We start from the raw sequence: 26,690 nt of genomic DNA, 5'->3' as shown, positions 1-26,690 counted from the left end.
TGCGGTATCTAGTTTCATCGTTAAGTAAAGACATTCAGCAAAAAGCTTCGAAACAGCTCTCACCTCATCGAGAGAGAAAAACAAATCACCTCCCGGGAGGCTACATCAAAATAATTCCATTGTATCTACATCAGCAGCTATCCTAGCCGATTATAGGCAAAAGGATGCGTTACGCGTGGTTTATTACCAAATTGTGTGATGAGAGAGAATCTGTTATGAATTTAAACCAAGTTTATTTTTCTATAGAAACTTTAAGCAACAATGTAATTTTAAAAATGCAGCGTTAACGATGTATGTAGAGAAAATGACTGCTTCCCCTATTTCTACGATCAATATCACCCAACACATGTAAGACATCAAACGTTTAATTATAAAAGTACCTAATTTTACATCAGAAGTTCTCGTGTTCAGCTTAAATACCGCCTCGCAAATGTATTTGCAGTTATAAATTTACGATTACATTTCATTTTGGTTCCTTTTATGAAACGATTAGTAAATATAATATACTTAGCATTGCATGGGTTCACTTACAGTGTAAGTAACGTTAAAAATTGAAAATAGAAGAATTTTCTGCATGAGAACTCGACTCCACAACTCTCGGATTACCCTCCTGCACTCTTCTCGCTATGCCAAGCGCAGTCTGGGAGCTATACTAACACAAATGGCTCATGCCTCGTCCGACCCATGCCAAAAACTCTAGTTTTTCTAAACACTCGGCCATCTGGATCTTACATTTATGTAACTTTCATTTCTGGCCAAGACCTGCGTATAGCATAAATTTGGACGAAATCAGCGGTGACGAGTAGGCGCGGTGTTCTTCTGAGTGGCCGGCCAGAGTGGCCGAGAGGTTCTAGGCGCTTCAGTCTGGAACCGCGCGACCGCTACGGTCGCAGGTTCGAATCCTGCCTCGGGCATGGTTGTGTGTGATGTCCTTAGGTTAGTTAGGTTTAAGTAGTTCTAAGTTCTAGGGGACTGATGACCATAGATGTTAAGTCCTATAGTGCTCAGAGCCATTTGAACCATTTCTTCTTACTGACACAGTAAATAAAGGAATTTATCTACTCGCCCCCGTTCATGCCAAAATACTGAGTGGTTATAATGAAAGGGATGGTGTTCCGAGTACCGCAGTGTGGGCTGTATACATTCGATGGCACCAAAGCATCGCAGGTCTGTTCATTAGCCCGGTGCGCTCGCGCAATAGTCTGAAAAGATAATAGTTCCACTTTCTGCCACCAGGTGGAAACATGGCGCTGTAAGCAGTCAGAATGTGAAATGTTTTCTGTTTTGACGTCAGTATGCTGCTTGTCGCTGGGCAAGATGTGTTAATTTCTTTCGTGAAACCACTATTGGTGTTAAAGCGATAAGAAGGTTAAAGTTTTCTGAAATAATCCCAGTGGCTTTTGAGAAGGAAGACTGTCCCCTGTTGGTAAAGTTGTTTCACCAGAACGACAACAAGAACAGTATGCATTGTGGGAATATTGCCACATAAATAGCTGCGAAAAGGCACGTGTCAATAAATGGGCTAAAGAATATGATCAAGAAATTGGAAGAAACAGTTTAACTGGGTCGTGCAGCAGGGAGAGGCAGATGTCCCATTCTCATGGTAATTGTTGATGGAGTTGCTATAGCTGTAGCCAACCCTGCAGCACATGCACCAAATTCTGCAGCAAGTGCTCGAGCTGCACCATGGGAATCATCTTTCCCCTGGTCAACATTTTAAAAGATTTTTTAGTTGCATTTTACAGTGGTTTGTCTACACTATTCATAATGTGCACCCAATAAAGCCAGAAGACAGGGTTCAACGTCGTGAATTTGCCCTTCGTTTTTTGGCATGCATAGAAAACGATGACATGTGGCTGGGAAATATTCTTTGGATGGATGAGGCACATTTTCCTCTGCACGGTGCAGTGAATGCACAAAAAAAATGGTTCAAATGGCTCTGAGCACTATGGGACTCAACTGCTGAGGTCATTAGTCCCCTAGAACTTAGAACTAGTTAAACCTAACTAACCTAAGGACATCACACACATCCATGCCCGAGGCAGGATTCGAACCTGCGACCGTAGCGGTCTCGCGGTTCCAGACTGCAGCAGTGAATGCACAGAACCGTCGCATAGCGGGTTCTATTCCGCAACATGTTGTGCGGAACTTCCACTGCACGCAGCTTATGTGACTGTGGGATGAGATTGCACAAGCCCGTTGATTCTCGGTCCGTTTTTCTTCGAGGAGGTGACACCTCACGGACCCGTTAGGAATGTAGTGACATCTACACGTGATGAAGATTTCCTTGTGCAACACGCGATTCTGGCTTGCGGATTACTGACATAGACATAGATGTAATGGTTAAGATTTCTTCTTCCCCTTCACTGACACCGGAAGTCAACAGTCACGTATACAACCAATATACAAGGATATGATTAAGACTGATCTTGCTGTGTCGGTTTCATTCTGAACATTTGAGTTGAGAATCTACGAGAATCTCGTATGTTCTGACTGTGCAGTACTGTCACTGTGTTTGTGCGTCAGTGACGTCATGCGGTTTGACATGTTCGCAGGATGGCGCCCGGCAGCTACGACATCAAGATAATCGCGCACGCTGCCTCCCCTGTTACAATGAACGGCAACTACAAACTGGAGGGGAAGGTGCTCGCGCTGCCCATCCAGGGGATGGGCGACTGCAACATCACCGTCTGTAAGTATCCATCACCAAAGCGTGACTATCCTGCAGGTGTAACACATCACACTCATGAAGTGTCCGTCCGGTATATAATGGAAATGTCGTGTGACTAGGGCCTCCCGTCGGGTAGACCGTTCGCCTGGTTCGGGAATTTTTCTTTTATGAAAATAATTCCATTTATTCGTGTACATTATGTTATCCCATCCAAAACAGTAACCATCAGAGGTTACACGCCTATGCCAGCGCCTTTTCCAGTCTCAGAAACGCATACGAAACTCCATCTTCGAGATAACTTTTAATCTCATCTATGCTTATAAAATGGCGGAACTTCAAGATTTTATTTATTTTGTCAACAGAAAAGAGTCACATGGGGCCATGTCTGGCGAATATGGGAGGTGCGCCATCATTATATTATTATGTTTGCCCAAAAATTTATGAACAAGAAATATGAGTAGTTGCATTATCATTGCGCAAAAGCCATCAATTGTCTCTCCACAAATCCAGGCTTCTTTTTTTTCGGAATCCTTCATGCAAACGGCGTTGCCCTTGCAAGTAGTACTCGTTATGGATCTTTCGACCTTGTGGCTATAACTCAAGGTGCACTGTGGCGTCAAATTCGAGAACACGGTGAGCATAATCTTAATATTTGAGCGCACTTGTCCAACTTTTTACGGTCTTGTCAATCCAGAATGCTTCCTCTGGAACGACTGAGCCTTTGTTTGACGTGTTTCATAACCTGCTATGACACGTTTCAGAAATTCTGCATCGTTGTTAATAGGAGCTCGTGACTCCTGAGAAACTTGCGTTACGCGCTGTTTTTGATCGAAACCCAACGATTTTGGAACAAATTTTGCTTCACATGTTTCAATTACACATTCCCGACATATTCTCGGTGGAAGAGCGCTCTATAGAACACTGAAAAATTATATGTTTTAGCCTACAGTAGTAGATTATTTTTCCCTACTGGCTACTGGTTTTTGTACACACTACCACCCACTGACAAAAAAGGTCGATTACATAGAATTGCAGCGCAAGAGCAATTACAAAAATATCATCCTCTATGCCAGCAAAAGTTTGGTATATTATGCCGAACAGAAAAAGTATAGGCAATCTTTTACAATAGGCACGCAGTTGCTTCGCTCGCTTTCCAAGTTGGACTTTCCAATACTGAAGGAGAAGGTCACTGTTGAGCTTTAAATAGATATAAATTGCGACCAGCAGTGATACGAGTGCCGTCCTTGTACATAGTTTATTTTCATTTTTTAAAAATGTTTCCACCTTTAAAAAATAAATAAAAATAAACTCTGTACCTCCTTATCACTGTTGGCCGCAATTTACATGTCTCCGCAATATCCTTTCTTCCAAGAGTGCTAGTTCTGCAAGGTTCGCAGAAGAGTTTCTGTGAAGTTCGGAAGGTAGGAGACGAGGTACTTGCATAATTGAAGCTGTGAGGACGGGTCGTGAGTCGTGCTTGGATAGCTCAGATGGTAGAGCACTTGCCTACGAAAGGCAAAGTTCCCGAGTTCGAGTCTCGGTCCGGCACACAGTTTTAATCTGCCAGGAAGTTTCATATCAGCGCACACTGCGCTGCAGAGTGAAAATCCCATTCTGGAAACAAATACATGGTTCAACCGACAGAGAAACTACAGACAGGTTTCACATTAAAAGAAAGAATAAACAATTCAGTTAATATGAAAAACAATGATGATCCTTAACGACTGTTTTCATTCGATTACTCTCACGGAGTGAACACACTCGAAAGAAACGAATAATAACCCAGCCTGTATGTAAAACTACATCAACTGTAAATGGTTACGATAGCATATTCCACCTCTTAGCAACAAGTAGTACTGAACAAATAGGGAGCATCGTGATCGATACAGGGATTAGTGACCATAAGGTCGTTGAAGCGAGAGTCAGCATCGTATGCGAAATATTTCTGTTTAAAACTAAGCAAATACAAATTCAGTTGAGACCTTCCTAAGGAACAGTCTCCATTCGTTCCAAAATAAATATATTAAATATACAAATATAGGCCAGATGAGGCTTAAATTCAGGGAAATAACATTGACAGAAGTTGAAAAATTAATACCAAATAAATAAGAAGCGGACCAGGTCCCCACGGTACACAAAGGGCCTCAGAACAGTGTTGCAGCAGTAAAGAAAAAAGCATGCCAGACTGAAAAGAAAACAAAATGTCCAAGACTGTCGATGTTTTACAGAAGGTCGAAGTTTAGCGCGGATTTCAATGAGAGATTCCTTTCTACATCTACATCAACATCTACACCCATACTCCGCAAGCCACCTGACGTTGTGTGATGGAGAGTACCTTGAGTACCTTTATCGGTTCTCCCTTCTATTCCCGTCTCATATTGTTCATGGAAAGAAGGATTTTCGGTATGCCTCTGTGTGGGCTCTAATCTCTCTGATTTTATCCTCATGGTATCTTCGCGAGATATACGTAGGAGGGAGCAATATACTGCTTGACTCTTCGGTGAAGGTATGTTCTCGAAACTTCAACAAAAGCCTTTACCGAGCTACTGAGAGTCTCTCCCGCAGAGTCTTCCACTGGAGTTTATCTAGCATCTCCGTAACGCTTTGGCGATTACTAAACGATCCTGTAACGAAGCGCGCTGCTCTCCGTTGGCTCTTCTTATCTCTTCTATCAACCTTACCTGGTACGGATCCCACACTGGTAAGCAGTATTCAAGCAGTAGGCGAACATGTGTACTGTAACCTACTTCCTTAGGATTCTTCCAATGAATCTCAGTGTGGCATCTGCTTTACCGACGATCAACTTTATACGATCATTCCCTTTTAAATCACTCCTAATGCGTACTCCCAGATAATTTATGGAATTAACTGCTTCCAGTTGCTGACCTGCTATACTGTATCTAAATGATAAGGGATCTTTCTATCTATGTACTCGCAGCACATTACACTTGTCTAGATTGAGATTCAATTGCCATTCCCTGAACCATGCGTTAATTCGCTGCAGATCCTCCTGCATTTCAGTACAATTTTCCATTGGTACAACCTCTCGATATACCACAGCATCATTAATAGTTTCTACATAGAAACTCTCTCTTGAAATCTGATAGAACATCCAAATGGACTCTGCTGGTATGTTAATTACACCAGCGGCAAGACACAAAGAAAACCTTCACTTCACAATAGTAATAGTAATGTTACCGACGGCAATGCCACTCAAGTGAAGTTACTATTCACGGTTTTCCGAAATTCCTTTACCAAAGAAGACGAACTAAAAGTGAAAGGAATGGCACTTCTGGATTGAAGTTTATGGAAAGCGTAAATGGTGGACCGAACAAAAAGTGCTCAACTGCTTTCTCTTGGTCTATGTATGCTGTATTTCCAGATTCTGGTACTCCTGGTCGCCTATAGGCTCCGAAGAAATAATATCGATATTTCGACATTTCTATTATACTAACGATATCGGCCATTGCCCCCATCTGTCGGGCTTTTATACTTTTACTTTCTATATATTTTTCCTGGACATTGTGTGTAAGTAATCACAGTTCTCTAGCATATATTGTCAAATAAACTTAACAACACGATTTCATAAAGAATTTCCAGTATCAGATTCATATGACAATAATTAAGGAGACGAGAGATTGTCAAATTCACAAAAATAACAGTAAATATAAATGAATTTGAGACAAAAGCTAAAGATGACAGGATTTCTAAACGGAGAAACTTTTAAAATCGCATTTGAGTTGAGGCCCACCGGAACTCCACACCCTACAAGATGGAACAAATTTTGGTTTCGTCAGATATTGTCAGCAACATGCATAGACCCCTATGTCATAGCATATACAGCAGTTTCACTATTACATTGTTTCCTGACGTCAGTCTTTACATACTGTACAATTTTAACCCTGACCAGCAACTTGACAGCTGGATTTTTGAAGGAATTTGATACGAGGTTTAAGGACAGTGAGCTGTCACGTTTAGTCACTGTGCCAATGGTTTTGGACACTAGGTTCACCTTTGAAGCGAAATTTATCTCATAGAACTATAATTTAGATTGAACATCTCCCTGGAGTGCTGTCAGTAAAGGCACCATGATCAGACACAGAGAGAGAAATGAAAGAGTAAGATAACATCATAAGCCGCTCGAAATGAACACGACCAGGAAAATGGAGGCGTCTTTTACCTTGTTCTGATAACCTCGAGTTAGCAGACTTGGCATCTCCTGTAGCTGTCAATCAGAGGGCCAATCCTGTAAATGTGGGAAAATCCTGAGCATGCGTACCCGACATTGTTACTTGTTAGCAAGAAACTAGCTGAGTGGTATTCTAAGTTCAGTACCAGCTAAGACCCCATTTTCAAGGGGTGGCATCATCATTACTGAAAAAGAAATAGAAAAAATACTGTTCATCCTGTTAGAACTGAATGTCTGAAGTGTAGCACAGCTCACTTGTCAATTTAAATCACGATATACATTAACGTTGCTGCTTTGTCGTTCCTATTTGCGATTCAGAAGATTTGCCTTTACTCAAAGCTTATATTAACTTCAGTGCCACTCCGTAGCTCCATAGATTTTCTTTATTTTGAATCTGATAAAAAATTACAAAGAAAGAAAAATACCTTCAGGGTCACTATTGATTTTCTAACAATGATGATCCGTTTTTACCTGACTAGCAGATCGTCTTCAGATGTAACGTTGTAAGGTGCGGTTTGTCAGTAGTGACCGCTACTACTAAACTACACGTTGCAGGATCTGATTCGACCATTATGTCCTAGTCAGACCGAAAATGGTTATCATTGATTAAAACAATAGTTTTTCATTCATTGTACGAAGAGGGATCTCGGTTTACTGAGACATGCCGCCTATTATTAAATATATTACAGTTCTTGCACACAAAAATTAAACAAATCTCGTAAAACGTATTTATAAATCAACAATAACAGAAATATAATACAACAAGTAACAATTTCTTGTCTTCGGACTAACAAGGTTTTGTTTTTCGAAGTAGAGTCACCCTTTCTGATATGCACTACTGACCATTAAAATTGCTGCACCACGAAGAAATGCAGATGATAAACGGGTATTCATTGGACTAATATATTATACTAGAACTGACATGTGATTACATTTGCACGTAATTCGGGTGCATAGATCCTGAGAAATCAGTACCCAGAACAACCACCTCTGGCCGCAATAACGGCCTTGATACGCCTGGGCATTGAGTCAGACAGAGCTTGGATGGCGTGTAGAGGTACAGCTGCCCGTGCAGCTTCAACACGATACCACAGTTCATCAAGAGTAGTGACTGACGTATTGTGGACGAGCCACTTGCTCGGCCACCATTGACCAGACGTTTTCAATTGGTGAGAGATGTGGAGAATGTGCTGGCCAGGGCAGCAGTCGGACATTTTCTGTATCCAGAAAGGCCCGTACAGGACCTGCAAAATGCGGTCGTGCATTATCCTGCTGAAATGTACGGTTTCGAAGGGATCGAATGGAGGGTAGAGCCACGGGTCGTAACACATCTGAAATGTTACGTACACTATTGAAAGTGCCGTCAGTGCGAGCAACAGGTTACCGAGAAGTGTAACCAATGGCACCCCATACCATCACGCCGGGTGATACGCCAGTATGGCGATGACGAATACACGCTTCCAATGTGCGTTCACCGCGATGTCGCCAAACACGGATGCGATCATCATGATGCTGTAAACAGAACCTGGATTCATCCGAAAAAATGACGTTTTGCCATTCGTGCACCCAGGTTCGTCGTTGAGTACACCGTCGCAGGCGTTCCTGTCCGTGATGCAGCGTCAAGGGTAACCGCAGCCATGGTTGGTTGTTTTGGGGAAGGAGACCAGACAGCGTGGTCATCGGTCTCATCGGATTAGGGAAGGACGGGGAAGGAAGTCGGCCGTGCCCTTTCAGAGGAACCATCCCGGCATTTGCCTGGAGTGATTTAGGGAAATCACGGAAAACCTAAATCAGGATGGCCGGACGCGGGATTGAACCGTCGTCCTCCCGCAGCCATGGTCACCGAGTTGATAGTCCATGCTGCTGCAAACGTCGTCGACCTATTCGTGCAGTATGGTTGTTGTCTTGCAAACGTCCCCATCTGTTGACTAAGGGATCGAGACGTAGCCGCACGATCCGTTACAGCCATGCGGATAAGATGCCTGTCATCTCGACTGCTAGTGATACGAGGGCTTTGGGATCCAGCACGGCGTTCCGTATTACCCTCCGGAACCCACCGATTCCATATTCTGCTAACAGTCATTGGATCTCGACCAACGCGAGCAGCAATGTCGCGATACGATAAACCGCAATCGCGATAGGCTACAATCCGACCTTTATCAAAGTCGGAAACGTGATGGTATGCATTTCTCTTCCTTACACGAGGTATCACAACAACGTTTCACCATGCAACGCCGGTCAACTGCTATTTGTGTATGAGAAATCGGTTGGAAACTTTCCTCATGTCAGCACGTTGTAGGTGTCGCCACCGGCGCCAACCTTGTGTGAATGCTCTGAAAAGCTAATCATTTGCATATCGCAGCATCTTCTTCCTGTCCGTTAAATTTCGCGTCTGTAGCACGTCATCTTCGTGGTGTAGCAATTTTAATGGCCAGTAGTGTATCTAATCTACACTCCTGGAAATTGAAATAAGAACACCGTGAATTCATTGTCCCAGGAGGGGGAAACTTTATTGACACATTCCTGGGGTCAGATACATCACATGATCACACTGACAGAACCACAGGCACATAGACACAGGCAACAGAGCTTGCACAATGTCGGCACTAGTACAGTGTATATCCACCTTTCGCAGCAATGCAGGCTGCTATTCTCCCATGGAGACAATCGTAGAAATGCTGGATGTAGTCCTGTGGAACGGCTTGCCATGCCATTTCCACCTGGCGCCTCAGTTGGACCAGCATTCGTGCTGGACGTGCAGACCGCGTGAGACGACGCTTCATCCAGTCCCAAACATGCTCAATGGGGGACAGATCCGGAGATCTTGCTGGCCAGGCTAGTTGACTTACACCTTCTAGAGCACGTTGGGTGGCACGGGATACATGCGGACGTGCATTGTCCTGTTGGAACAGCAAGTTCCCTTGCCGGTCTAGGAATGGTAGAACGATGGGTTCGATGACGGTTTGGATGTACCGTGCACTATTCAGTGTCCCCTCGACGATCACCAGTGGTGTACGGCCAGTGTAGGAGATCGCTCCCCACACCATGATGCCAGGTGTTGGCCCTGTGTGCCTCGGTCGTATGCAGTCCAGATTGTGGCGCTCACCTGCACGGCGCCAAACACGCATACGACCATCATTGGCACCAAGGCAGAAGCGACTCTCATCGCTGAAGACGACACGTCTCCATTCGTCCCTCCATTCACGCCTGTCGCGACGCCTCTGGAGGCGGGCTGCACGATGTTGGGGCGTGAGCGGAAGACGGCCTAACGGTGTGCGGGACCGTAGCCCAGCTTCATGGAGACGGTTGCGAATGGTCCTCGCCGATACCCCAGGAGCAACAGTGTCCCTAATTTGCTGGGAAGTGGCGGTGCGGTCCCCTACGGCACTGCGTAGGATCCTACGGTCTTGGCGTGCATCCGTGCGTCGCTGCGGTCCGGTCCCAGGTCGACGGGCACGTGCACCTTCCGCCGATCACTCGCGACAACATCGATGTACTGTGGAGACCTCACGCCCCACGTGTTGAGCAATTCGGCGGCACGTGCACCCGGCCTCCCGCATGCACACTATACGCCCTCGCTCAAAGTCCGTCAACTGCACATACGGTTCACGTCCACGCTGTCGCGGCATGCTACCAGTGTTAAAGACTGCGATGGAGCTCCGTATGCCACGGCAAACTGGCTGACACTGACGGCGGCGGCGCACAAATGCTGCGCAGCTAGCGCCATTCGACGGCCAACACCGCGGTTCCTGGTGTGTCCGCTGTGGCGTGCGTGTGATCATTGCTTGTACAGCCCTCTCGCAGTGTCCGGAGCAAGTATGGTGGGTCTGACACACCGGTGTCAATGTGTTCTTTTTTCCATTTCCAGGAGTGTATGACGAACCGAAAATATAAATATAAGTGGCGATGAAAATATTCTGTGCGAGAGTGTTGCTGTAGCATATATACAACGTATCGCGACTCTGATGCTGGTAGATAAGCACCGACAAGTAGGCAAAAGATTGCTGTGGCATTCTGGTCTTTCCAACGTGCGTGCGGTAAATGCGAAACGGTCAACTAACGGCGACGTCATTACCAAATGTGTCGGAACTCGACCAACGTTCTGTCATTCCTTTCTTGGCTGCCTAAGGGCAAACATCCGTAGACGTCCACCCAAGAACGAAGAATGTCGGAGGGGCTTCACGTCTGTTGAAAACCACCATTGCGGACCGATATCCTCAATCTGGTGCGTCAGTCGGGTGATTACCTCACGGGGATTACCTCACGGCGATTTTGTCTGATTGGCATACCGATTCTGGATTGTACAGTCTTCGAACGGAAACTGTTTGATCGTCCCTGATACTTCACCTTCCCTATATCGTCGGCATCGATACCATATAGATGATTTGTCGAAATGTCAGTAGTTCACAACGTTTTTCCGTCAGCAGGGAGTACAATCAGTGAAGCAACTGCTACTGTTCCAGCCAACACCGCAGTGGAGCTCCTGCTGAAGGGCGCACCGCTGCAGCAGGACGGCACCACCTACTTGGACGTTAAACACTTCAAGATCAGCTTCACCACGGACCGGGTCTACCTCACCTTCAACAACCTCTTCAACGGAGACAAGGCACTCGGTGAGAACTATCGCACTCTGCTGCAACCATGAGCTGCTGTTGTGGTCTCCAGCCCGATTACTGGTTTGATGCAGCTCCGCCCTCTACTTCATCCCGTGCATGTCTCTTCATCTCTGTGTAACTACAGCAAACTGCATCCATTTGAACCTAAAGCCTTGGTTTCCCTAACAGTTCCCCCTCCCCTCCAAACAGTTCCCTCTAGTACCAAATTTATGATCCCATGATGCCTCGGGTTAGATTAGATTAGATTAGTACTTGTTCCATATATCATGAATACCACACTTCGCAATGATGTTGAACGCGTCAGATTAATAAAAGGTGTCTATACAATATATTACATTACACAAAATATTACATGACACTTAATATTTTTAATTTTTTTTGTGGTGGTAAGGGAAATTACCCACTTACTATATCCAAAAATTCATCTAATGAGTAGAAGGAGTTGCCATTAAGAAATTGTTTTAATTCCGCTTTAAATGCTATATGGCTATCTGTCAGATTTTTGATGCTATTAGGTAAGTGACCAAAGACTTTTGTGGCAGCATAATTTACCCCATTCTGAGCCAAAGTTAAATTTAACCTTGAGTAGTGATCATCCTTCCTCCTAGTGTTGTAGCCACGTACACTGCTATTACTTTTGAATTCGTTCGGATTGTTAATAACGAATGTCATAAGTGAATGTATATATTGTGAGGCTACAGTGAAGATCTCTAGCTCTTTAAATAAGTGTCTGCAGGATGATCTTGCATGAGGTCCAGCAGTTGTGCAATGAACACTCTTTTACTCAATGATGAGTTACCCCAGATTATCATGCCATACGAAAGCAGAGAATGAAAATGGGCTTGTTAAGCTAATTTACTGAGATGTATATCGCCAAAATTTGCAATGACCCTAATAACATAAGTTGCTGAACTCAAACGTTTCAGCAGATCCTTAGTGTGTTTTTTCCAGTTCAACCCCTCATCAATGCATACACAATTTTGAATATTCTACCTTAGCTACCGATTTCTGATCGAAGGCTACATTTACTAATAGTGTCATTTCATTAACTGTGTGGAACTGTATGTACTATGTTTTGTTGAAGTTTAATGAGAGCCCATTTGCAGAGAACCACTTAATGATTTTCTGAAAAATATCGTTTACAATTTCACCAGTTAATTCTTGTCTGTTGTGTGTGATAGCTATACTTGTATCATCGGTAAAAAGTACCAGCTTTGCGACTTCGTGAATATAGAATGGCAACTCATTAATATATATATTAAGAACAGCAGAGGACCCAAGACCGAACCTTGCGGTACCCCAGTCTTGATTGTTCCCTAGTTTGAGAAATCACGAACTTTTTGCCTATTATGTGAACTGCTTATATCAACTTTCTGCACTCTTCCAGTTAGGTATGATTTAAACCATTTGAGCACTGTCCCATTCATACCACAGTACTTGAGTTTATCTAGAAGTATTCCGTGATTTACACAATCAAAAGCCTTTGATAGATCACAAAAAATCCCAACAAGTGACTTCCGGTTACTCAGAAGATTTAATATTTTATTAGTGAAAAACCCTTCTGGAAACCAAACTGACATTTTGTTAAAACTTTATTTTTACAAAGGTGTGAAGCTACTCTACAGTACATTACTTTTCCAAGAATTTTGTATGAGGCAGTCAGAAGAGAGATTGGGCGGTAGTTGTTGACATCAGACGTATCCCCTTTTTTATGCAGTGGTTTAACAATGGCATACTTCAGTCTATCTGGGAAAATACCCTGCTTCAGAGAGCTATTACATATGTGTCTAAGAATCAAAACTTATTTTTTGGGAACAAGCTTTTATTATCCTGCTGGAAATGCCATCAATTCCATGTGAACTTTCATTCTTGAGAGAGTTCAGTATCTTCCTAATTTCAGAAGGAGAGGTGGGGAGGTGGGTGGAATTTCAATTGTATCAAATGGTGTGGGTGAGGCCTCTTCCATTAACTGCCTGATTGAGTAATATCAACCGATTTCATCTTTCAGTCAAATTGTGCAATAAATTTCTTTAATTTTTTTAAGTTAGACTTAATACATGTTAATCAGTTACTCATTCTGCCTATTTAATTTTCATCTTCATTCTGTATCAGTACATTCCAGAGGCTACTACTCTCGTATTGTTAGAATAGCGTATCGTCCATTTTTCACCTCCTGACAAGTGTACACTTCAGACAGACATCTTCAAAAGAGATTTCCTAACATCTGAACTTCCATTCAATGTCAACAAATATGTCTTTTCATAAACGTTTTTTTATTACTGTGAATTATTTGTTCCATGTCTTCTGTAAATCGGTCATCATCAGTTATTTAACTGCCGAAATAGCAAATGTAGATGTAGATTCAGAATATGCCACTTCTTACTTTCTTCATGAAGGATATGACTATAGGAATTACCATGAGGCCTTATTTTCTCCCGGCGTTTACAATCTTCAAATAACTTATGGGACCGCAGCCGGTTGATGCCGTCGACAACCGCCGATGTTTCGACAGGAGCACACCCTGCCTTTTTCAAGGCAAAACTGCAGCAAGTAAGCTCTGTGCACCGACTTCCAAGCGTTTGCCAGTGGTACATTTTATCACTTTTGTTGAACAGGCTGTTTCTAAACTACCTTCTGAGATTGCGAAGGAGGGAGGTATGTTATGTACTGACTGGGGCACGTCCACCCAAGAGTAATATCAGAGGGACTGAGACGGCTGCTTTTCGTTTAATTAGGGTTGATCCGGATGTCCTTATTTTACCTGTGGCCGAGGGCTATGCTACCGCTGTTTTGGACAAGCGGGATTACGTTCAGAAGATGCTTTGTTTACTTTCTGATTTAACGTATTCCAGAATCGGTGCCACCACACGAGAAGTGTTGAGAGAAAGACTAACAGCCTCCTGAAGAAAAGTTCCTTATCCCTGAAGACCATCAAGTGTCTCATTTCGATTCGTGCTCTTCCCCCTAGGATATATGGCCTCACTTAGATCTGCAAGGAAGGGGTTCCTCTTGGCCCGATTGTAAGTAACATCGTTGTTGCGACATATCGTGTAGCAAAATACCTTGCTACTTTTTTGAGCCCTATAGTTGGTTGGTATGAACACAACATTAAGATCTCGGTGGGTGCCTTACATCGATTAGAGGGAATGCGTTTGAATGGCTCTGATATTCTAGGAAGTTTTGATGTGGGCCCTCTATTCAGCCGTGTTCCTCTATCTTATTTGTTACGGTTGATTGACGTTCGGTTCGGTGCTGAACTAACGAACCTATTTGGACATGTGTCGACTTCGAGTTACTTTTTATTCAATGTCAAGTACTACGAGCAGACAGATGTTGTTGCTATGGAAATCCCATTGTCACCTATTATCGCCAATTTGTTTATGGAATATTTCTAGGAACGGGCCTTGGAGTCGACGTCTTTGGAATCTGCGTGTTTCTTTAAGTATATAGACCAAACTTTTGTTGTTTGGGCCCATGGCAATAAGAATTTTGAATGACTTTTTAGAACAACTGAATTCAATCCATCCGAATATTCGTTTCACAATAGATGGGCTTGTCTTCCCTTCCTTGGTGTGTTGGTCTGGAGTGAGGTGTATAGTACTTTGGGTCACGCTGTTTACAGGAAGCCTGCTCACACTGATTTGTATCTGCAGGCAGACAGTTGTCAGTATCCAGCTCAACGTGAAGAGGTACACCGTACATTGCTTCGGAAGGCCCAAGTCATCTCGGACCATGAGAATTTATCAGCTGAGTTAGCCCATCTCGAAGTCGCTTTCGTCAGACTGGTTGAACTGAAAGACAGGTTAGATGTGTGTTGCGCTATCGACCAACTGTGCGCCGGACGAATGATGATAATACCGAGGTGGCACCATAGTTTACGTGTCTTTTTCCTTACGCAGACAGCATTTCGAACAGAATTGGTCGTATTTTGCGGAAATATGATGTGAAGTATATTTTCCAACCATCATCTACGATTAGTGTCCTTCGAGTCTACGCAGGGGATGATCTTGGTTTGTGCAAGGCGGGTGTCTACCGTATTCCTTGCAGTTGTGGCAAGTTAAATGTAGTATCAGGACTGTGGAGGACCAGTATACTGAGCAGAAGCGGCACACACACTTACAACAGCCGAGCAAACCCGCCATTGCACAACATTATCTTGGCACAGGTCAGCCTATGGAATATAGCAACACTGAGATTCTGACATTTACTTCCAGCTATTGGGATAGTGTTATTAAGGAAGCTGTTGAAATTAGATTAGCAAGTAACCCTGTTAATAGAGATGGCGGCTTTTGTTTAAATTCTGCGTGGAATCCTGCTCTGTTCCTTGTCAAAAAACAGATGCTGTCTCACTTGTTGATCATTAATTTCACTATCGATAGCTTCTGACATCGGTCATCTTTGGTTTGTGATAGCGCTAGTGTTTACAGTGCGTGCGTGTTACCTGGTTTCCGTGGAAACCGGGTTTTAATTTCACTTGCACATGACTTATTTCCTTCAGTTTTGCCTTGAAAATGGCAGAGTTGTGCTCCTGGCAAAATATTGGCAGTGCTCGACGACGTCACTCAGCTACATTCCCGGGATTTACCGTTCTTGCTGCATCCCGGGGAGAATTCAGCTTCCTTTCAACAACTCCAAACAGTCCTTTTGGAATTTTCAATATCTCCCCAGACCTTGATTCTCGGAGTTGGAGAAGTACGGGTCACGAAAGTCCCTGCAACCTGTGACCTTCCACCAGCTCGTCTACGGAGACGCAAACAAAATCGAGACTGTTCGCTGGGCGTCACAGATCCCACTAATATCCTAAATGACTCTTCCTCTACATTCAGCATATGTATGTATGATGTCTCTAGTAAAGAAACACCTGGCGGCTCGAGACCCTAAACCAGCATTAAGTGAGTACGCCTTGTAGCCTCTGTCAGTACATCCGTCTATTTGTCAGAGTAAGTGGAACTGTCCTTCGATCTTCTCGCTGTCTAACCTTCATACTCTGCTTGCCGCAATGTTCTGAGTCCACTTTATCACACCTTGTTCTGTACTCATCTGTCAAAACGATTTTCCTCATGTCCCTCAAGCCAATCGACGTCCACTTCGAAGCTCGCAATGACGCTATACACGCCGAGTAGCCACAGGAATGGTTCTTTTCTTTTCTGAAAAAAGATAGCACAAGAATAAGGGTTTAATTAACATTTCACACAGGCATAAAAATACTGGAGTAGCAGTCTGGTAGCGTTCGAACAAGGTTTTCACCGCATACCACTTTCCATTTCCGTCATTGTATGTAGTACTATATCGTGTGTAAGTAATGACACAGTCTAACTCAGTGTTCGTTAAACTACGGCCAGCGGGTAAAATATTCATGTGGCCCGCGGTTCTCAGCCGTATGTTCTAATAATACGCATCTAGCAACTAACAGCCGAATCCAGAACATCGACTCGCATTAAGAGCTTCTTAAGAGAGTAATTTTCCCACTCAATAACGTCCAAAGACAATTGAGGCAGTAAGATTTTAATATATGCTTAATTTTAATTGAGTTGGTGACTTCGGTAGTAAAATAACTAAAGTTGGCCACTTACCTCAGAGACAGAGGAATACGTCTTTCAGTACTGACAACTCACGAGTGTCAGCGATTCGTACCGTCAGCACCTCGTACCGATCAGTCGGTATACCATAAATTTTGACTCAGACTGTCACCTGAAAATACGGTATATATTCGTAACAAGGATCACGAAATTAAATTAAGGAAGGAAGATTAGTGTTTAGGTTCTCGTCGACATCGAAGTTATTAACGTTTAAGCCAAAATTCGGAATGTTTGAAAGGAACCATAGCGGCATTTGCCTGGAGTGATTGGGGGAATTCAGAGAAAATCTAAATCTGAATGTCCGGACACGGATTTGCACTGTCGTCCTCCCGAACGAGAGTTCACTTTTCTACCCACTGCGCCTCGCCGCTCGGTGAAATTAAATCAAGTCTGTTGCACTACAACGCAACAGATAGAAGAAAAAATTGACATTAAAAATATTTAGTAAACATTTATGATTGCGGCTCATATTGCATAACGCATTTAAGTATAAGCAAAACTCGTCATTAGTCAATTAATCATTAACTGACATAGACAACACAACAATACTTAGTCAGATAATCATAGTGTCTTAACTTCGGTGTCGCCGAGGCTGGCAGCAATATAAAGCAGAGAAATGTCTACATGAAGTATTTTGAGTGGTGCCGACTTTTAATGATCAGTACTAGGGTGCCCGCGGTCAAGTTCTCGCGCCCTTACTGGTGGCTAATGAACCTCTAATTTACGTAGGTTGCCAATTAATAATAAGATCAGTGCAAATGCGGACCGAGGTGCTATTACACAAGGTCAGTATTGCTCTTGAACAGAAAGGTTTGACGGCCAATGGTCTAACTTAACAGTGGTGTCAACGTCTCGTTTTTGTTACCCTCTGCCTTTAGCAACGCACCAAGCGGTCAGCAAGTGACACTTCTGAACATGATACAATTTTACCGATTAAACTGATTTATTAGATTGTTTTCACAATAGAGAGCGTATGTAATTCCATAAAGATGGAGGATAACTAAAAATTGACACCACATTTGTCATTCTTTAGTTTCCTAAGGACCCTGCGAAGTGTGAAACGGTACATTATAGGACGATTTATTTAAGATTAACTTGTAACGTTTAGATATTAACTGAAAAATGTAGTTTTCCTTTAATAACGAAAATTTGCTAGTAAACACCAGATGACATGACCTTTTACACAAAGATGTCTTGAATCTACCCAACAACGTGAAGTTTTGCTCGCTACACTTGTAGCTAAATCAGTGAATGTGAAACGTAGCAGACATGTGTGGAACGTAATAGCTACATTACGTAGCGTATCACCACATCCGTAACTGAAGGGTAAACCACATAAACGTCGTAATGGTTCAAATGGTTCTGAGCACTATGGGACTCAACTGCTGAGGTCATAAGTCCCCTAGAACTTAGAACTACTTAAACCTAACTAACCTAAGGACAACACACACATCCATGCCCGAGACAGGATTCGAACCTGCGACCGTAGCGGTCGCGCGGTTCCAGACTGTAGCGCCAGAACCGCTCGGCCACCAGCGGCCGGCAAACGTCGTAATAAAACGTCAAAAGCAATAAAACTGTTTCCCAACGCAGAAGGAAACAATTCCACTATTCTTGCTACATCTGACGCACAAATTGCAAGAATATCCTGCATACTCACTGTTGAAGCAGAACTATTTATATTTACAAAAATATTCGTCTATTAGAAAGTCGAATAAAGTATAAGAATGGGCGAATCATTAGACTCCTTAAAAACAGTTTACACCTCAAGAGAAATGCCTATCGTAACAAGAACAGACCACAACAGAATTACATGCTTCTCATGCATGAAACTGTATTAATATTCTCTTGCTGTCAGCAGAGTAAACTGCAGTTGTACACATATGCGAATGTATTTCTTCTCGAATAAGTTGTAGCTTATGTCGCTGAATCAGTTAAATTCGGTTGTTTTTACGTTTCACGATAATTCACGTCTTTTGATTTATTAATTTATTGAACAGCTATTTCCTTAATTAAGTAGATAAATGAATAAAAACGTACATCATCTTTACGAAGCATATGACTGCCTCCTTTCTCACCGCTTGGAGTGCTAGTGTCCCTCTAACTGCCAAACGGTAATAGCTTTCAAATCAGAGAGGGTCGTGGTAATAGTGTATTTCCGACTACTGTTCTCTGCTAACGCCTTTCACAGTCCTCACTTAGTCAGAAGTACGACATTTCAGTCTTTACCTCTGCTGCTCTGGACCACCTGCACTAGCAAATGTAGTGCTTCTACATCGCGTCTTGGGAGCTACTGAATTTTTTATTTCCTGATGAAATTAATTTTGAGCACACAACCCAAGTAGGTGACTAGATGTCAATTATTTCCTTGGGATTAATACGCTGTAAGCTGTTCCTTGCTAATCAGTTTGCCTTTCATTGCAGGAGACAACATGAACAAGTTCCTCAACGACAACTGGGAAGAGATCCTGAAGGAGCTCAGGCCGACAATTGAAGAAGTATTTTCTGTGGCCTTTAAGGACATCTCCAATAACTTATTTCACAAGGTGCCATACAATGACATCTTCCCACCAAAGTGAAAACTACTCTCCCATCATAGACTCACTTAGACTGAAAGAATAGTCATTACTGATTTTCCATTTTATACATTTGTACAAAAATACGCTTGTTACCAAATAAACATGTTTTTAATACTTTTACGTTTTTCATTCTAAAGCGTTACAAAACTCCCATTGAACAAGATATGTTATTAGTATTCCAGTAAGTTACGGAGATCTTAAACTTTGAAAATGGAAGTTCTCTGATTTCAAAATTCCGTAGGATATTATGCAGTTGTAAACTAAGCACCCAACGGTACAAGAACTACTAGAAAGGTTTATTCTAAATCCCATTCAAGAGGTCATTGATTAAATAATCCTCGTCGAAAAGGTGGCTTTAGCAAACATCAAACCTACTGCGACTAGGTTTTAACATTGGCAACTCTAGCAGAAGCTGGATTTCAACGAGGTCTCAAATCTGCTGCAATTTTTGTTGATCTAGCGGCAGTTTATGGAACTGCATGGAGGGAGCGATTGATGTCAAAGTTCATGGAAATCATCCCACGCCAAAAGCTGGCGTTTGTAGTAATCAATGTACACTGTGACAGGCGCTTTAAGATTTTCGTGAATAGAGATCAGTCATGGCAGCAATTCGTAGGCCTATTCAATCTGAGATGATAATTCGTCAGTTTTTATCCACATCTACTTCATCTGCTGCATTTACCACTTCTAGATTTTCGTGTAATATTCTAAAGAAAAAAGCGAGGTGGGAGCGTAAACGCACCGTAAGAGGCATGCCTTTAATATGATGCTGCAGTAGGATGCGGTACTCAGAAAACGAAATGAATGTAGAAGGAAAAATATTACAACAAGCTGGATCTTAAATGGAAGAAATGTATCGCCATTGGCAGAAACTCAAGACGAGAAACTGATTATTAGATAGTGCAAACCACAGAAAGAAGAAAGACAGGGAAAGTTAGGGACTTTGTCCCATGGCCCCAGATGCAAACAAATGCGAAGCATTTAGTCAGCCTTAGCTAGCAGACAATATTGTGTAAATGAAAGCAGACGACACAGGGAGTTTAAGAGTTTGGAAAAGGTATATACAGGGCGAAGATAAAATTCGCGCATACGGACTTAATAGTGCAATTCGTCATATACAAGTAATACGAAAACGTCTCTCGCAAAATGTCATCCTGCGCATATTTCAGGCAGTAAATGGACGTTAAAGATAGGCAGTCTGGCAACACTGTAAACATGTGTACGGTAACTGTCTCTGTCAGTACACCTGATCAGCATTGTGCAATTGGTGCAGTGGATAGTCTTTTTGGCTTATCGTGCAGGAGGTCGAGGATTCGATTCTGGATCGAGGCTTATTTGTTTTAATTTGCTAAGACAGCAATTACAGTTGGTCTTCTACACAACATTTGCAGTTACCTACAACGAACACAGGAATCGTTTTCATAGGAAAGTTTTTAAAGAAGTCATTTGCATGGCGTGGATGTGAACGGTTTCGCACCACTCCATTTTTGCACCACTCCATCCACTAAACTCCAAACTTGTTTTGTGCGTACCCTTCCCCAACAGTCCCATCGATTAATACCAACTACAATCCGGCGCGCAGGTCGTCCAGTGTGGTGTCGAATGTAATAAGACCTGCACCAAGGCGGCCGGACCTGCCCCGTAAGGGGCCTCCCAGCCAAATACGCCAAACGCTCATTTCCTTTTTCCATATCAGTTACTATACTTGCCAAGCTTAGGTCCATTACATTTCGTTTGGCCTTCACCAGTAAGACTAGCAACGTGCTTTGCAAATAATTTCTATGGGACCAGTGGGGGAGGATACACACAAAACAGGCTTGGAATCTAATAGATGCAGGGGTGTGAAACAATTTGCGTCCACAACGTGCAAAAGACTTCTTTAAAAGATGACCAATGAAAACGATTGTACTTCCATTTCTGTATTCATAGTATGTAACTACAAATGTTTTGAAGAAGACCCACTGTAATCGCAGTATGACGATTAAGACGCCAGTACCGTACCACGCAGACAACTTTTAGCAAATAAAAACAAATAACCCTCTATCCAGAACTGAAGCCTCAACCTCCTGCATGCTAACTCAAAATGCTATCTACTGCACTAACTGCACAGCTTTGCTCTCCTTGTTCATAGAGGTAGTTGCCATAATGTGATTACAGTGTTGCCAGATTGCCAACGTTTAACGTCGATTTACTGTCTGTAGCGTGGGCAGGACGAAATTATGTGTGAGGCATTCTTTTATTGCCAGTACGTGAGGAATCGCCATGCGAAGTCCGAGTGCTCGAATTTTTCTTCACCCTGTCTATAACTCAATTTGAAATGGTATAAAATTATTGATCCTTTCAACGGAAATAACTTCTGCACCTAGCATTGAAAGCTAAGTTTCGTATCTTCTGAGGTCAAGTGCATATCATTTTGGAGTCACACACAGTCTTCGACCTCTATCGAAACAGTTACTACTGTCAGTCACTGCTCCGAGAGTCCTCTCAGAGGAGAGATTAATAGACAAGGCGACAGGTCATATGGTACGCAATGGCGTATAAGGTAATGTATAAATGATATCCACTGCTATAAATTACTAATAACTGAAACGAAACACAGCGCTAAATAATGATGATGAGCCTGGATTTTCAAGCACTATCAAATCATAACATATGCATCCATTCATACAGTATTATATCTTCAGGCATAATGAGGCAACAAAACAATAAAAATATGCGGTATTGAAAGTCAGTTTTGGCAGTACACAAAAGCCATTTTTTCCAAATCACCTTCACTTATGCTCATACATTTTTGCCCATAGGAAAACATTTTTGCCCATAGAAAATAATCTTTCTGCGTCCCAGGAAGTAACAGGTGCACACTGAAGTGAAGAAATTTCAGACAGTCACATCAGGTTGACGGTATTTTATATTTTCACTACAAAACGTTAATTTGTCTGTTTCATAAACTCAAAATCAGGATTTGATCCGATAACTTTGTTCCTCTTATTTATTTGCTGCAACTCCAGCTGCTCCATAGGGCGATTGCAAGGATTTTTCAATTTCTTCAATAAATGTCAAAGATTTTACCATTTACGTTTGGTTTCCAACTTCCTTATTGTCGCAGGCAATTGCACAGAACTTCATTTGATGTAAATCAGATCTTTATTCAAATTGGTTTTCTTGTATGCCACTTCCACACGCTGCATTACTCGCTTCAAAAGTGTTCGCGAACCACAACCGACAAAAAACAATTAAATCACAGTAACTTTAAGATTTTCAATGCAATGAAACAATGAGATGTTTACTTCAATAAATTTGCAAAAATTTACCGTGTGTTACAGACTTAACCACATTAAAATTATCACTGTAGAAGATGGCAGCATTTATCCAGGTACTCCATTTTGTTAAAATAGGTAGTGGTGGTAAAGCTAAATCTGGCAGTGTATTTCTAAATGCGGCAACATTGCTTTCAATACCATCACTACCAAAAAGAGACGGTGCATTTCATGTGACTTAACTAATGGTGTCAGAGTTGTTAAACCTGTGTATTATGTGCCTCCATTTACCTTTATTGTGAAGGATGTCAGCGTGTTCACATTGTCGTATTTTACACGTTCTGTTTCAGCTATACGATGTAGCGCATGGGCTAAACATGTAACGTTAAAGTGAAATATTTTAATTTTTTTCCTGGGCTTCATCATATATGAGGCAACGCCGTTTAACGATTACAGGACCCTTTGTTACTTAAATTTATTGTTACGAAATACGTTGACTTCTGCCAAAATCTGCCGAGCAGAATCGGGACGCCTGAGATCACTAAAAAGTTTACAGACTACAACAAAATACGCGAAATTAGCCATGTCCTGCGCTTTTGGCTTAATCCACAAGAAAAAGAATCATCAATAAAAGGTGCTATCATTGAAGCTATTGGAATATACCTACTCAGGCAGAAAAATAATGTAGTAGGCATTATAAGTGTCTACATCCACGCAATTATATCGACGATATCTTTGAAATATGCTTCTACAACCCAAATGGCAAAACCCTGGCTCCACTGATAACTATGTGAGGCCTATCGCGCACAATATTATTTCATCGCGAGAGATGGCTGAAAAAAGAATCAAAATATTGGCAGCTTGAATTAAAGCGATCTCTATTGACAGAGAAGACGAAAAACCATGAAAGTATGGGCGCACTGTACCGGCATTCGGATACGAACTGCACTTGTACCGCTGACTCACATTATTTATTTACACGTTAGCAGAAACAACATCACATTTCATTCCTTTTATAAGACGCCAGTGTTAAGGCAAATTATGTCTGACAGAAAAACAGCTTAGTGTTTGAAACCAGTCTATAATTGTCACAAATTCTTTTAAAAACTTGTTATTTCTTGTGAGATCTGCTTGGAGAACGTGTGCTTCAAGACATCATGGTGACCCACTGGAAATCAAACAACGTCTGTACGAGCGAATGCCGAGATCAGTTGAAACAGAAACGTCCTTTGAGGACGTGTAACCTGCAGTATCCAGATTTTCCTGTTATTACAAGATTTATAAAATTCATTCGTATCCAAAGTAAACTGCCTCACACAAATCTTGATAAATTGTTTGGAAGACTGGTTTCTAGAATATAAGTGTCCTCAATATAAATGTGCAGTCGAAGATCTACATATCCATTAAACATACATGAATGTGAGATGCTGTGTAGTGCTTCCGCAGAGAGGTTCAATCGAACTGACTTACGTATTTTGTGTCGTACGGAATGAAGGAATTCAGGCTTTTGCTGATTTCCTACCTTCTGACGGTTCTTGCATAGTTGCTGCGTGTTCGTACTGCAGTCCACGGTTTTCTTAATATTCTGCTGACTGGTGATGCACACACTCACGTTGTTCTTTAGTGAACTCCCCTCAGACTGTTGCTAAGCAGCGGCGTGGGCCTCTGAAAAGACCCCCGTATTGTTAAGAACTGTGTGACCTGGGAATATGTTGTTTTCTCAAAGAGGGTGTGCGGGAAATAATGGCGGTATAGTTGAGGAAACTATCCAGGGATAGTAGCGACAGGGTGGCTAGCTGAGACGACCAGTGCAGTGCCCACGAGGTTAAGGTGCCTCTGGAAAGAAGGAAAAAAGGAAAAAAGGAAAAAAAGCAGAATATTAAAACGGAGAAGGAAAATGGGAAAATTAGTAAAATTGATAAGTCAGGAGAAGTCTTTCACTATGTTGAAATAATGAAAGATTATTTTGTAAATCATCTTGACGAAAGATTCGCGTATCATTTACCTCCTTTTCCCAGGTAAAACATCAGTCTACATTAGGATACCAACATAAGTAAACTGAATGTAAACAACGAAAGGGAGTGGATGTGAGCAAGTGCTTCTGCCAAGGTTTTGACGGAGCATCCACCATGAGAGCCGTATAGTATGATGTTCGAAGAAAAATTAAGTCACAGTTGAAATTTAGGCCTTAACGACGCTGTATAGGCAAACAGGCTAATCAGGAAATAGCCCATTTTTTTTAATTAAGAAAATTACATTTTTTCGTTACGTCATGGGACGGCCGTAGGATTTTAAAACTTTTTCCGAAAGTGCTCCCAAGGTAACGCTAAAGAGACCAAATCCAACGCATTAGGATGGCGACCAGAAACCATCTGTACACTTAAACAGTCATTCATATATATTCGTAAGGCTCAGACATGCATTGTTCGTAAGAGTAAGAAATGCAACGAACGAAGTATAGAAATAGATGTTAAAACACAGTCGTATGCTTTTCAGATAAAATATGAATGACGAGGAAGAACTGATACAACACCTAAGGCCTTGCAGTATGGACGTTGCAGCTACACATCGACTTTTAGGAACGACGTTGTCAGAAATAAATATGGAAGGGTAGCGTTTAATTTCTGTCGACAACGAGGTCATTAGAGACGGAGCACAATCTCGGACAGGGGAAGTGTGGGTGCAGATATCGACTGTATAATTCATGCGATTTGGGGAGAGGGGGAGGAAATCCCGGAATACCTTAATCTAGATTGGTGGGGGGGGGGGGGGGGGCGTCGGGGTGATGCCGGGATCTGAATAGCCACCCTCACGAGCGCACCTCCAGTGTGTCACCATTACGCCACCTCTGTGCGTTACTCTCAGAAATAACTGGGATCGAAGTATCATTCGACAAATTGCTTGACAAAACTTGCAACATGTGTGAAAGATAGGCCATTAAGGAACGAAAACCCCCATCGGTCTTACGAAATTAGTGAGAGACACTGTACTGAAATGGTACCTAATGTCATATCACGTACTTGGTGCCAGAACTGCAGATACAACAGGAACTTTAGAGTGAAAGCTGCACAACGTTGATTACATAGGGGGAGACTCCGCTAACAACTCTACCGCCTCAATGTGATCACACGTTTTCCACGTGAATGTGGCAATAAGAAAGTTGTTAATCACATTTCCCTTAGCTTACACAAAAAAATAATTCAGCATCTGATGTCCTATGGCTACAATTTTACTAACATACACTCAAACTCCTTTACCGACAGAGGACTAGTGTATAATTTCCTGTGTAATTTTATAGCAGAAGGACAAATAAGAATACAGCAAAAGCCATTTATTTGTAATTTTATTTATTTTTCAGTTTTTTTCCATAATAATACGAGGGTTGGCACTTTAACAGTGGCAACTATTTATTTACAGCTCGTACAAAATAGATCCGCGTTTTAAAGTTTTACTGACCTTCAAAGTGGTCACCAGCAGGGTGCGTAACCCGTGCCAGTGATGTGGAAGTCGAAAATCTTATCAGTGCCCGTTGTGTTGACAGTTCGAGCGGATCGGGCTAAGTGTCATCACTTCTGTCTCTAAGCTGGTCGTAGGTTGTGTTCAAAAAATGAACAGCATAGAGACAGAAGTTATGATACTTTTTTGCAGAACCTGAACATCATTTTGCAGGACAATCCTCAAGCACGTACAGTGCAAGCTATTACCGATTTGTTTGACTGATGGGGCTGCTGAGTGCTATACCACCTACTACACTGCCCTGACTTAAGCCCTCGTAAGTTCAACTCGAGTCTAAACTGAA

At 42.3% G+C, this 26,690-nt stretch overlaps 1 protein-coding gene across 1 annotated transcript in view; it reads left to right on the top strand.

Moving 5' to 3' along the window:
• Positions 1-19,751, top strand: part of LOC126419259 (protein takeout-like) — a 51,432-nt gene extending 31,681 nt beyond the window's left edge. The window contains exons 4-6 of the mRNA XM_050086415.1: positions 2,556-2,692; positions 11,324-11,473; positions 19,480-19,751. Of these exons, the coding sequence (XP_049942372.1) occupies positions 2,556-2,692; positions 11,324-11,473; positions 19,480-19,634 (442 nt within the window). The 3' untranslated portion in view covers positions 19,635-19,751. The remainder of the gene's footprint in view (positions 1-2,555; positions 2,693-11,323; positions 11,474-19,479) is intronic.
• The last annotated feature ends 6,939 nt before the right edge of the window (positions 19,752-26,690 follow it).

Source organism: Schistocerca serialis, chromosome 9, assembly GCF_023864345.2.
Source record: "Schistocerca serialis cubense isolate TAMUIC-IGC-003099 chromosome 9, iqSchSeri2.2, whole genome shotgun sequence".
NCBI lineage: Eukaryota > Metazoa > Arthropoda > Insecta > Orthoptera > Acrididae > Schistocerca > Schistocerca serialis.
Note: the sequence above shows the minus strand (reverse complement) of the source record. Positions and strands in the feature narration are given on the sequence as shown.